The 13904-nt window shown below is 31.7% G+C and overlaps 1 protein-coding gene across 1 annotated transcript; it reads right to left on the reverse strand.

Annotated features, from left to right (window-relative positions):
• Positions 1-8337: 8337 nt before the first annotated feature.
• On the reverse strand, positions 8338-11310 carry LOC133299312 (cytochrome c6, chloroplastic). Its single transcript, XM_061498767.1, has 6 exons — positions 11163-11310; positions 10883-11009; positions 9715-9812; positions 9578-9609; positions 8998-9061; positions 8338-8774 (listed from the first exon to the last, which is right to left on the reverse strand). Exons 1-6 carry the CDS (start codon positions 11220-11222, stop codon positions 8634-8636), a joined length of 522 nt encoding a protein of 173 aa, XP_061354751.1. The 5' UTR covers positions 11223-11310; the 3' UTR covers positions 8338-8633.
• Between the last annotated feature and the right edge of the window lie 2594 nt (positions 11311-13904).

Genomic DNA, 13904 nt, shown 5'->3' on the forward strand with positions numbered 1-13904 from the left:
CCAAGATAAACTACCCTTTTTTAAATTTAATGATTTAAATATATGATATACATTTAATGAATAAATATTTATTATCATAAATGTTAAAATTAAATATGGATAAATAACCTTAGTAGTTGAAAACTACGTTTGGGACCCAATAAAAAAAATTCGTTTTTTCTGAAATTATTTTAAAAAATTTGTTTAATGTTCACCAAAATGATATTATTTTGCGGTAAAAATCATGGTGTGTTTGTAATTTTAATCTATTTCAAGATTATAATAATATTTACCATTCAATTATTTTAATCTTTCAAAGCTAAAATTACGTCAGGTGAATATTAAATATATTTTTCTAAAGTAATTTTAGAAATTTTATTTAAAAAAAAAATGACACTTCTCGTGGGATATGCACAAATTGGTAGCTCGTGATTTCTAATTTTTTATATTTTAATTACGAGCAACACAAACTAATGAAGCTAAATAAATTTCAAAATTTTAAGTTAGTACATAATTAGAAATGGAGCAAGACAGGGTGTGCTGCTTTTGCCAATTTTCGAACATGAAATAGTCAAGTGTTTCCAGCTTTAGCGAGTTAAGGAGAAGTACTTAACTTAGGACCTTGAGTCTAGTTGGATTGTATAAAAAAAAATTTGTTTTATGAAATGATTGTTATTTTATTAACACATCTACCTTTTCTGCTTAAATCCAATTCTAATTAAAAAAAAAAAGTTGCTTTGTGGAGAAAACTTTTCAAATTTAATTCATCGAACCTGACGTACAAGACGGTGAAACCCTTTATGCACTTCAAGGAATTTTCCTGAAGGCTGAAACTAAGCACAAAATGACACATGTCAACAAATTAGGGCAACAACTTGTGCCGCCAACAGCTCTTGATTTGTCTGGCTTTTGACTTTCCTGTTTATTTACGCATTGGAAAAATGAATAGAGATATAGTTTGTCCCATATTGATTATTAGGCTAGCTGTTGCGACAAGGGAGGACCATTGATCTTGCTATGGGAATCTTTTGTCGTTTTCTATACTTTGAAAGAGAGCAGAGCACAAAAGGTGGAGCTAAAACCAAGGTGTGATTTGTGAACCTTATGCAATTTGCTAAATATTGGGATCTCTATCCTTGTTATTTCAATTCAATGTCATCATCTTATACACTCGCTTTTAATGAAAACCATCATTTTAACCCCACTCTTGGCTCATTATTTATTTTTTATATTATAGGAGATAAATTATATATATATATATATATATATATATATATATATATATATATATATATATATATATATATATATATATGAGATTCATATTTTTTATTTCTGTTTTCTTTTCACATAGACGGCCCGCGTGAGGCTCACACACTTTAATATGTGTGTAAGAGATGAAATTTATCTCTTATAACATGATAAAAATTAAACCTTTACTTTATCCTACAATTTCATTCTTCCTTTGCCTCTCAAGTCGAAGTCAAACTTTTGCTTGAGTTGGTGCACCAACTATGAGATAGTCACCACTAGCCCACTTTAATTACGATATATAAGAAATATGATTTTTATATTTAAGAGGGGTGAATTAAGTATGTTAAATTTTTTGCAAATGTCCCCTTTTGTTTTTAAATTATCTTTTCATGTAAATTTTGATATGTAAAAGACTTATCAATACATTCAATCAACTCGTAAACATACACCATGATAATTATAAATCTATATTAACATGTATAAGATATCAGAGAAGTAATTAAAGTGATAGAATAAATGAGCTTTGGGTTTAAAAGATAGCAAGCATGATTTATATTGGTTCGGTCATCACCACTTGTGACATACATCCAAATTGCTAAGCCGATCAAACTTGTATTTCACTATTAGTTAAATTTCATGGATGCTTGACAAAGCACAACAACCTCCAAGCTCACAGATGCTTGAAAACCTTACAATCCATTAAACTTCAGAGATGTTTTGTAAGCTTTCAACCACCAAGCTTCTTGTATGCCTTAGCAACCTCACAATCTTTTCCAAATTTTAATAGGCAATGGACTACCTTTGAATCACTTAGGCTTTCACTATAGTTTAACTCAAGAATACAATGAGGAATGGATTTAGAATTAAATAAACATGATCAAAGTGTGGATAATACAAATTAAAGAACTATAGGTAAATGGTTTTTCACAAAGATATAAGCTCAAAGACTTTAAATGCTGAAGAATGAGTTATTTGCGTGTAGGAGCTATAATGATTCGATAATGTTCAAGTAGGTTTAGAGAAATAAAGGGTGAATATTTATCAGTTTCCAACAAAATATAGTGATTTATAGCAGTTAAAACACTTTCAAGAAAATGCATATTCAGATATCTATCAAGGCATATCTAGATATTTGACACCCCCATATATCAAGATACAACCCTGCACATATCAGGATATATGTATTTGAATGATATGATATGTGTATTCAGATATTAGGATATCTACCTCCATATATATGGATATATAACTTCATGTATCCAGATATCTCCATGTCAGGATGCATATTTTATTTCAAAAATGCATTCCTTTCCATTTAAAAGCTTTTTAACATTGTAGGCATAAATAATTTACTCATGGAAAGATGTTTATAAGTTCAAAACATGTTAAAACACTTTCCACACTTTGAACTCTTGCAATACAATTCAATATATAACCTTACAATTAGATCTATGTCCTAAAAATAAAATCAAATAAGGACATTGATTTAGTTTTATGCATTGATATTGGGATCTTGAATCTTCTTTGGATCTTGTTGCCGGACTTACTGAATTTACAATGTTTTGATACTTTGTTTGACTTAATATATATATTTTTTTACCATGCCTTATGACATTAATCTTTTCTAGAAGATTGTCCATGATAGTTGTCTTTGATATTGATTTTTCTCTTCTAATTCTTCCTTGTTGCTTTTGATTCGTTGTTAACTTTCTTTAAGACTCATCCACGTTCTTTCCATTTTGATATGTCATTATTCTTCTTATATGACTCAATTATATATATTTAACCTTCACACATGGTTGATGCTTTTTACTTTTAGTCAAAGCTCTTCTCTCTTTTTTATTGAATCTTTGTTGTGATCAAAACATATCTTTTATCTACACTTTATAAACCACTTAAAAGCTATATATATATATATATATATATATATATATATATATATATATATATATTCTTTTCTCACATGAGATAAAGTTATCTTATGTGACCCTAGACGTGGGGTCGAGAAAAAATTATATTTTCATCGAAACTTGTTCTTCCTTTCCTTCTTTCTCTCTTTCTTTGTTTACTGCCATGATTATGAATATGGGGAAATTGGTGCTGTTATTGGACTTGACTACATTACAGAGCATGATTTTGGAGAGGAAGGCTCATCTTATTGGGGTGGACGTGGTTCTAAACTTCCCACAAGAGAAGGAATTCTCCTCGCGTTGCTATGGTTTCGAGGGAGAGGCATGGAACAACATAGAGGTGGCATATAGGAAGTCAAACCTAGAGAAGAACGATGAGAAGAAGTCGAGTAACGAGGGGGTATGTTTGAAGATAAGGATGATTGGGAGAAGGGAATGCGGTGGAGATTAAGGAAGTTTGAGAAAAGGGGGAACTCGAGAAAAATGTTGAAAAATTGTAGTGTCATGTTGGTAATGGCGCCTAAGGTGAAGAGACCGAGGAGGATAATTTTAGGATGTATGCATGGCAAAAAAATTATGACAAATCTTTTCCTTACCCCAAAATGATATCGTTTTGGAATTGCAGGAGATAACTTTATTTCTTTTGACAGAAGAAACAATTAACCTTATATATATTTAGAATGATGAATTTATACCGATGTAAGTCTCATGCTTATTATTAAACGTTTATTCTACTCTATTATAATTTATAAGTCACGTGAGATATTTTATGCAAGTGGGATGATTGACTTATAATATGTCTTAGAATTATTAAGCTTATACCTTACACCATTCAACAACTTGATATATGACTTGATTTTTATCAATCAAAGTATTAAACCTTTAGGGCTCGTTTGGAGCACCAGATAAGAAGGATAAGATAGGATAGGATAAACTATCTTATCATATTATTATCAGTTGTTTGTTGAGCCCAATGGATAGTACAAACTTATCAAATTAGCTTATTTTATATTATTAAAAGTAGGAGTGTTTATCAACTGATCCAAACCGATTCAATCCGTGGTTACAAAACCGAAAAAACGATAATCAAATTAACCGAAAATCAAAAAATCAAAAACCGAAAAAAATTGCATATTTTAATTGGATTGGATCGGTTTTTGATTTGGTTGGTGAAAACAGATCCAATGTATTGTGTATATATTATTTTCAAAAGATGGTGACTTAGAATCTTGTTGTTTTATAGACTTGGAATCTTGGATATTGTTGATAGCAAACTATCTTGTTTTAGTTTTTTATTGTCTATTAATTTATTTTAACTTTTCATGAGTTTTAACACTTATTTTAGTTTGAAGACTTGAATTTTCTAGTGATTTGTATCTTTGAATGACTTTATTTTGATATAGCTAGCAGTTTGTATGACTAAAATTTAAGGCTCTTCAAAAAATCAAAAACTGATCCAATCCAAACCAAATAAAATTGGATTGGATCAGATCAGATTTTATTAAAAAAATTCAAATCTAATGATGATTAAACGATCAAACCGAAGAGATTGGATCAACCGATTTTTGCTTCAAAATTGATCCAATCTAGACCCCAAACACCCTTAATTGAAAGCTTGATAAGTTATCTTGAGGAGGGGGGGACCTTAGGTTAGCATTTAACCAGATAGGATAGGGAAAATATAAATCCTTTATTTCAACGCAGCTCTCGATGCTCATCTCTCCATTGCCACATGTTAGATTCATCACCGTGCAACCTCTGCCACCATCGACTAGCTCCACCCATCGAGTAGTCTTATCCATCATTCTTATTGCTGGAACTATCCCTGTTTCATTACCATTCATACACGACCCATATTACGTTATTCAAATGGGGTCAATGAAATTGTTCAAATTGTAGTCTTTAGGGAAGCTGAGATTGAGTTCTTCGAGGAAATGGAAAAAATTGGCGATGAAGAGGATATTGGCATTTTTGAGAGAACCCATGTTGGAGCAGCTAAGAGTGTTTAAACTTTAAACTTTTCATCTTTTGGCCAAAGCTCGCAACCCATTTGAGGGAATTGTTGGGTGGTGGGAGAGATTGAGCGATTTGAATTCCAGCTATGAACGAGAGATATGGTGGAGAAATGCATCGAAGGATGTGAGAAAAAGGAGTGTTAGGTAGTAGATTGTGAGGGAGAATCATAGGTGGTTGGTAATGGACATGAATTGCTTTGATACGAGAGAGAAAGAGTCCAAGTAACGATGGTTGTTCATGAATCTCAACACCAATTCCTAGCATTCATCGGGTAAATGTAACATATGCACTTATGCATTTATATATAAAAAACATAATGCATTACAGCAAAAATAAAAGCAACATTTATGTCTATGACTGTGTAGGGTGTGATTCGCCAGGTCCAAGACAAAGGAGATGTTGGCCTTGAAAGTAGGCACCTGGAGATGATGGAAAATATTTTCGATACTCCTCTCCTATCGAGTACCCAGTACATAATTTATTAAATATGGCAAAAAATAACATTTTTAAACTATCCTTACCTTTATAGTTAGTTCCACCCATATCATATATTTTTCCTTTTTTTATAAATGAGTGTGTATTCGTGGTGCACTAAATATGAGCTCTTGGAGATGGTTTTTAGGACAGTCTGTCGTGAATAGGATTTGGAAAAAGCCTTTCCAGGTATATATAGTAAGGGTATGTTTGAAGCACCTGATAAAGAAGATAGGATAGGATAACTAATCATATCCTACTTTTATCTTTTGTTTGGTGGGTCAATAGGATATGATTAGTTTATCCTATTGTCTCATTTTATCTTATCTAATACATGATTTCTTATCCTATGAGGGGAGCTGGGTTATGATTCAACAAGATAGGATACTAATATTGGATACCAAATATATTCTCACGCTACCCAATATATCCCCACGCTACCCAATATATTTGTATTTATTGCATTATATTTTGTTTTTCTTTCTCCTTTCTCCTTCTACATAATCTTATCAGATTGTTAAACAGGTGCTCATCAAACATAGGACATGATATAGGCTTATTAGCCCCATATCATATCCTACCTTTATCCTATCCTGTCCACCAAACGAGCCCTAAGGGTTTAATGTTTCTCATAGTAGATAAATTTTATCTCTTATACACACATAATAGTATGTGAGGTTCATATGGGCTCATATGAGGAGAAAAAAGAGAAAGAAAATATAGGTCTCACATACTTTTATGTATATGTATGGATAAATTTATCTCCTATAACATGAAAAATAATAAATCCATATACTAATATGGGATATGTTATTCTACTTATTTTTTTCTTGCCTAACACTTTCTAACATCATTAGATCAGAATCTCAATAGGAGAGAGAAATGATAAAGGTAGTTGAGATTCTGATCTAATGATATTAAAGAGTGATAGACAAAGGTAAGCAAAAAAAAAGAAGTAAGTAAAATAATCTATTTCTACTAATATACACATTTTTTTTCATGCGGGGAAAGTGAAAAGTTTTACAAAGAAAGATAATTTTGTTTATAAATAAGAATAGAAATTAAATATTAATTTCTTTTTTTGTACTTCTCTTAAAATGAATAGACCTGGCAATTAAAAATTTTAATGTAAGCACTAATCTGACATATTTCCTTTTTACTTATTCAATTGAATAATATTTTGAATAGAGGTAACAAAGTGGGCAGCCTCGCCCGGCCCGTGATAAAAAGGAAAGAGAAGGATGAAGTTTCTCTCGCTTTTGGCATAGCGGGCCCAGGCAGGAGGCGAGCACGACGAGCTATTAGCTCAGTGGTAGAGCGCGCCTCTCTGCCCCATCATTAACTCGCCAAAAATGAGTCAGCCTGCCCCATTTCACTTTTGAGAATGAACTGAAAACTCGGCTCGTCCTGCCCCATTTTACGGGTGAGGTGGGATGGCCCACCATCCTGAATTTTTTTTACACTAACCCGCCTCACCTCATCTCTCCCTACTAAAAAATCAGCCCGTCCGTCCCGCCGAGCCGAACCAAGCTTGTTTTGCCGGCCCTAGTCCTACACATGAACAATTTCTTTCCATGCTTCTCAATTTTTTTAAAAGAAAAAGTAATCTTAAAATTTGGTCATGGCTTATAAAGTGTATGAATTAGAATGTAAAATTTGTGAGAATAGAAATACTTTATTAAATTTAAAATACTTTTTTGTTTTATGTATGCTTTCCACAGTATGAAGTTCAACTTATTTTTTTCAACAATATAAAGTCAAAGTAAACACGTAGAAAGTATGCATACTGTGTCTTTATGAAAAAAAAAGAAAAGGAATATTGATTTCAAGAAAACATTTATGCAAAGATGCTGGAAAATTATAGTAAGGATGTCAACACTTTAATACAATAAGATTTGATAGTTTTCATGTGCAAATGTAATGCAAACAAGAAAATTCAGCAAGGCTATAAGTTTAGATGGGCGTAAAAGGCAAAATGTAACATCTAAACAAAAAACAACTCCTCCCCTTTAAATTCCAACTTGGGGTAACGGTGAGAAATTCTTCATTTTTTTGATATTTTCTCCATTACTCAAAAGTCTTTTATGTCTTTGACGTTTCTTCTCATTCAGTGTGCAATAGAAATTACTTGAAATGCTGTAAAATTGCTATTGGTAGATGCCATGGCTCTGATATTATCCTTTGGGTCAACCTAAATGGATAACATAATGTTAGCATTTATGTGCATTATGTGTGTCACTTGTTCATGTCTATTTGGAAAGAGAAAAAGATAAAGAGAAGGAAACTAATGGCTGGAAACACTCAATTTTATTCTGTCTTACACTTCACTCACACATACTTGATAAGCCTTTATCAAAATGCTAAATCTCATTGGCCTATTTATCTGTCTAATTTTGTTGATCTGTTCCCACAGAAAATTCTGGAAATTGGTTAAAACAAAATCCTGCTGACATAGAAAATGTTACTCCAACAGTTACCATTTTTCAATTCCAAATATCTAGACTTCAGAAATCAGAACAACAAGTATTTGAGAACCTAGTAAATTATTCGACCTTGGTGCAATATACTGACTGTATTCTAGCTCTAAATTTTTCAAATCTATTCACCGCCCGAGCATTGAATTAATGCTTTAATGATTTGTCGAAATCTACATAGGTTTGCACTCTTACTAATTCTTCACTTAATGGCTTGAGCATGGGGCAAATTCTGATCCATTTAATATTAACATAGTATGCAAAAGAATAACTCGATCTGTTCCATAAAGATTTACAAAGTACCCGTAGAAGTATACCTCATTGTAGGTACGGCTTTAGCATCAATTTTTGGTAATTTTAGAAGAATCCAAACCCAAAACCTACCTAAATCTATATAAATAAAGTCAAAATTTCAACCATATATCATGTCTGGGTACAAAATAACTGCATAAGCTCAAAATAACTGTAAACCAATCGTTGCATACCTATTTATTATGAAAAGATGGAATAAAAGCTAATAGCTAAATCATTTTTCTCCAGTTTCTATGCTTGGCCACCCTTGATCAGCCTGTAACTTGACAAACTCGGCCAATATCTTGATCTCTTCATCTTCCAAACGAGCTCCAAATGTGCATTGACCCCGTGGCATGCACTCTTTACCAAAGCCCTGCATGGAACTATAAGACATTCTTCGACCAAGTAGAATCTCTTGAAAATTTAAACCAGCAAACATAAACTATGAATGATGAAGAACAAAACATTAAGGCATCAGGTCGAGCAAATTAGCACAATATATATAATGTTCTGATGGGTTTTCCTATTTCCCTCTTCCTACGTATCCATTTAAATATATAAAGAGGTCATCCTTAAATCTGCACAAGATAACTTACTGGCATTCTTCCTTTGCCATAGTATGTGACACGGTAGATTTCTTCTTCTGTATCAACTCCATTTCTGTAGAGCAACATTTGGATTATTTCAAGATATTTAACAAAAAAACAGACTCAGAAGTTTTCTACAACTTTTGCAAGAGGCCAACGAATTTTGAATTTTAAATTCACATCTGTTATATTCCTAAAAACCTGCTAAGCAAGCAATTTACAAGGAAGAAATATTTTTTGATGCCATCAATTTAGTCCATAGCAATTTGCTTATGAAATAGCTCACGGGGAAGGATCCGTTTACGATTTTTTTTTTTACAAACTTACAAACTACACTATGCCTAACCAGTAATACTCTACTCAAGAGTGTATTACCGGTCAGACATAGTGTAGTTTATAAGAGTTTGTAAACAAAAAGTTTACAAATATAACCTTCCCTATAGCTGACATATTATTTTCATAACCGAAAGAAAACAAGCCCTGAAGTTTCAACTTCAATTTGAAGTGTGTCCTCTAAAAATCTCAGTGCTTTCTATCTCCAACATATTTTAATTCACATCATGAGGGTCCTCAGGTTTTCGTCAGTTACCTCTGTAAATCCTTTGTATATAGTGTTGACCCCTGAAAGGGAAAAAAGAAATGGAAAAGATTAAGGAACAAAGAAGAAATTAATTTGGGTTTGCAATGACGTTAAAAAATGTCATTATTCCTAAGGGGGATGCTTACTGGTTGTATTATGTTTCCACCTGCATCGTGACATCCAATACAAGTTTGACTAAACAATGAGGCTCCTCTGTGAATATCTATGGTTTGGCCAATTGAAGCTGTAGAACAGAAGAAGCTAAGAAAAATGAACTACATATTTCTTTATAAAGGTTGAGTTTAGAAGTGCAGGTTATATTTACAAACTTTTTTGTTTACAAACTCTTACAAACTACACTATGTAGGACCGGTCCTACATTAATCACACAGTATACGACCGGTCCTATATTAGTGTAATTGCAAAAAAAAATTTGTAAACGGATCCTCTCCCAAAGTTTAGAGTAGCTGACAAGTCCAGAAGTGCTAGTTCTTTTGTAGCAAACTTTCTTCCTCTTTACATTTGAGATAAGTGAAACAAGATAAAGCAGAGGAAACAACAAAGTTGCTCCAATGACATTAAAAACAGCTTTTACCCAATTGGTCTACACAAATAAAATAATGACTTCAGCAAGCCTTAGACACCATAAATTTTCAGTCTATGGCTCTACGCCACACGTGTTATCACTAACAAGAAAAACAATTAATCTGATTCCTGCATATAGAGATCTCATCTATTATTAAACCCTTGAGTACCTGTTCATTAACCATTTATCACCCATGCATTTCTCCTCTTCAACTGGGATTTTCTAATATAATGTACCAAAGTCTCTCATATGATTATATTAATTTGCTCAAATTTTATGAAAATTTAAATTATTTTTGGTACAATCAAATATTGAGAATATATGGTTTACAATTGAAAATATTCTCTACGAAAATAGTTTTCAATTTTCAGTTTTCACTAACATTACAGAAGAAGGAATAAATCTTTCGTCCTATATCAAAGATTCAGTGTATCTCACCAATGAAAATATTACATGTCAGCTAAAATTCTTTTTTTTCTGTCAAATTTTTTCTCTCTCCTTTGATGTGTAATGCTATCATTGATGAGATGTACTGAATCTAGTTACAACAGTAATATCAAAGATTTAATCCAAAAAAATAAATCTCTTTGATATTAGTGGTGTTACTGTTGTAGCAAGTGTCAGTGACGTGAGGGCAGTAATGCAGTTTGAATCAAAAGCAGGGATATTTTAGTATTTTACAAAGAAAGAGAGAGAGAGAGAGATAATGTGATTGATGGTCACCTCACCTGGAGTGGTGGAAAATGGAGATAAGACCAGAAACGCAGTCACAAGAGGAGGAGCCAAGCTCTTGAAAAACTTCACTTCTTTTGAATTTCTAGGAATGAGGAGCTTATCTTCCCTTTTCACAGTATCCTTTAATCAAATAACAAACCCTTCTCCTTGTCACTCTCATTTGTTTTTGTTTTTTTTTTGTGTGTTCAAACTAATTATTGTTTTGAGACTGAGGTAGCATCATAATTCATAATTACAAAGGAAAAGCGAGAGAGAGACAAGAATTGTTTGTACCTTAATAGAGAGAAGACGTGTGTTATCACTGCAACCAGAAATCAGGGAAGCAAGCTTCATTTTGTTTCTTCCGTATATAATAAGGCTTTAGGCGCAACTCAGAGTCTGAAACTGGATATATCTAACCCCAAACGCACACATAATTGTCTTGTCTTTCTATGTCTTTTTTTTTTAAAAAAAAAAAAAGTCTCGATGGTATTTTTTTTATATATTTATGATCTAAATGTATATTTCTTTAGGAATTATGTAACAATTATTCATATAAATAATAATTAAGGAAAAGCATTAATTTTATGCAATCTTACATGGATGTTTTCATATCTACAAAATAATTTCTTCAATAATATTTGACGCTAATATCTTCAAGGAAGAAACATAAAAAATGAAAACAATATGAAAGAAGTCGTAAGAAAAAAAAGATGAGACATGAGTTAAATTAACATAAAAAAATGATAATAGAAGATATCACTCTTTTAGTATAATCTTCAAGTTGATTAAGCCTTCGCTTGTGCTTATAATGTGTTGTAAATAAGCATAATCAATTCATGAGATAGAGAGAGAAAAAAATAGGGAGCAAAGAATGGTTTCGTTGTTCTTGTGTATCATCTTCAAGTGTCTTATACTTTATATTTATAAGGCCAAAACTATATCAAACTAAGACCACCACTATGGGATTTAAAGAAGAATTGTGTGTGTAACATTCACAATAGCGAATCTTTTATAAGATTCTTGCAATTGTGTAATTACCATGAGTCTTGGACATCCACCCTTTGAAAATTATTCATGACAAAAATAAATTTGTAATTATTCAAGTGCAAATAAATAAAGTAGGCTTGTAAAACTCCGATGAATTCAATCTTCTGGGATTAAGTGCATGTGGTCCTTTTATTTTGGTTGATGTGCGATTAAGGTTCACGAATAAATCTTTGGTATTACTGCTGTACTTAAATTCAGTGCATTTCATAAATGAGAGCCTTACACATTAGATGAGAGAGAAAAAATTTGACAGAAAAAAAGTATTTTAGCTGACATGTAATATTTTCATTGGTGGGATGCACTGAATCTTTGGTACAACAGTAGTACCAAAGATTTATTCCACAATAACTAGGGGTGTTAAAAGGGCGTGTTTTGGCCTATCCTGACTTAACGTGTCTATTTTGATTGTTAGATATGAATTTGAGCTTGTGTAAAAACTCATTTAATAAGAAGGTCATACGTTCCAAATCAAAAACTTGGCCTTGGAGCATACTAATCTTTATTTTTATTTTATATTTTTTAGATTACTTTTTTTTTTTGTAAGCTGGAATCAAATAACCAGCAAGAGACTACACAATAGTCATTGTACGGACCCTACAAGCAGAAGCTAAATCAGCAATAAAAACAGAATGAATCTGAGCATGAGGATAACAAAAAATAGACATATCTGCAGCACTAGGATTATCCAGAGCATAATTTGCCCGCCAGTCAACACAGCAGTTGCCTTCTCTGTATGTGTGGACTAAGTAAACAAAATGGTGATTGCAGATGTTGAATCAGATTCAACAATAAGATTTTTCCAGCCTTCCTCCCAAGCATCTCTAACCCTTTGAGAATACCCCAGAGTTCAGTATTAAGAGAATTACAAACTCCTACTCTGTAAGAGAACCCTTTTAGCCAATGTCCCATATGATTTCTAGCAATACCACCCCAAGCAGCCAAACCAGAGGAACTTCTACAAGCACCATCAGTATTCAATTTAATCCAACTCTCATTAGGAGGCTTTCAACAGACAGGGATATCTGTTGTAGTCTTTATTGCATTAAGTCTTTATTTTTTAGATTACTTATTTATATCTTATGATATTATAATTGAATGTAAAAAATAATTTGACTTTTTTTTTGTTTTATGTAGGAGGAGGCAACAACCCAATATATTAAAATTGTTGATATGAGTATATTAAATTGTCTATATAGATTTTGTAGTCTTTTGTTCTTTTGGATATGCATAACTTTGTACTACTTTTTTTTTTTTTGGTAAATAACTTTGTACTACTTTAGTTTATTGGTTAAGTATACTTTTTGAATAATTTTATTTTATATTATGCTATTTGGATGTACATTGAATTTATGAATCTTTATGAAATTATTAGTGCTTTTGATCGTATATTATGTTTGAATAAATTTTTGTTGTCTTATTTTTTTTAACAGGTTAAGCCACACTTTTATTTTTTTGTAAACAAGTTAAATCACATGTTGATAATTATATTCATAACAAGTAAACTTAACCTTTCAAGACCAAAGTCCAGCCCGAACCCGACCCATTGACACACCTACCAATAACAGCAATGGTCAAATCTCTCAATTTTTCTAATTTTAAAAACTAGGTCCCTCCATTAGTGATAACTAGCAGAATTAATGAAGTATCCAAATAGAGAAAATTATATTTACAAATTTTTTATTTACAAATTATGCTATGTATTAGGGGTAGTACATTTAGCACACAATATACTACCTCTAATACATAGTATAATTTATAAGAATTTGAAAAAAAAGTTTATGAATATATCATTTCTGTTCAAATATATTATTTTATTAAATAAAACTTCTTAACAGATCGGTTGGTGACTTTAATATTTAATTATATCATTTTCTATTAATCTATTTGTACTAAAAAATTTAAATAGATTAAAATCACCGATTGATTCATTAAAATATGGACTTGTAAAATGTCATATTATGTATGTAGTTGATTATGTGACTAAGT

The sequence above is a fragment of the Gastrolobium bilobum genome, unplaced genomic scaffold (genome assembly GCF_033153095.1).
Source record: "Gastrolobium bilobum isolate Gb01-03AN ecotype WA unplaced genomic scaffold, APGP_CSIRO_Gbil_v1 utg61611, whole genome shotgun sequence".
In the NCBI taxonomy this organism is placed as follows: domain Eukaryota; kingdom Viridiplantae; phylum Streptophyta; class Magnoliopsida; order Fabales; family Fabaceae; genus Gastrolobium; species Gastrolobium bilobum.

Coding starts and splice junctions, on each gene's coding strand:
- LOC133299312 (XM_061498767.1), bottom strand. CDS start 11,222: ATGAAGCTTGCTTCCCTGATTTCTGGTTGCAGTGATAACACACGTCTT. Junction 9,813..10,882: donor TCCATTTTCCACCACTCCAG/GTGAGGTGACCA, acceptor TCTGTTCTACAG/CTTCAATTGGCCAAACCATA. Junction 8,775..8,997: donor ATGGCAAAGGAAGAATGCCA/GTAAGTTATCTT, acceptor AGTTCCATGCAG/GGCTTTGGTAAAGAGTGCAT.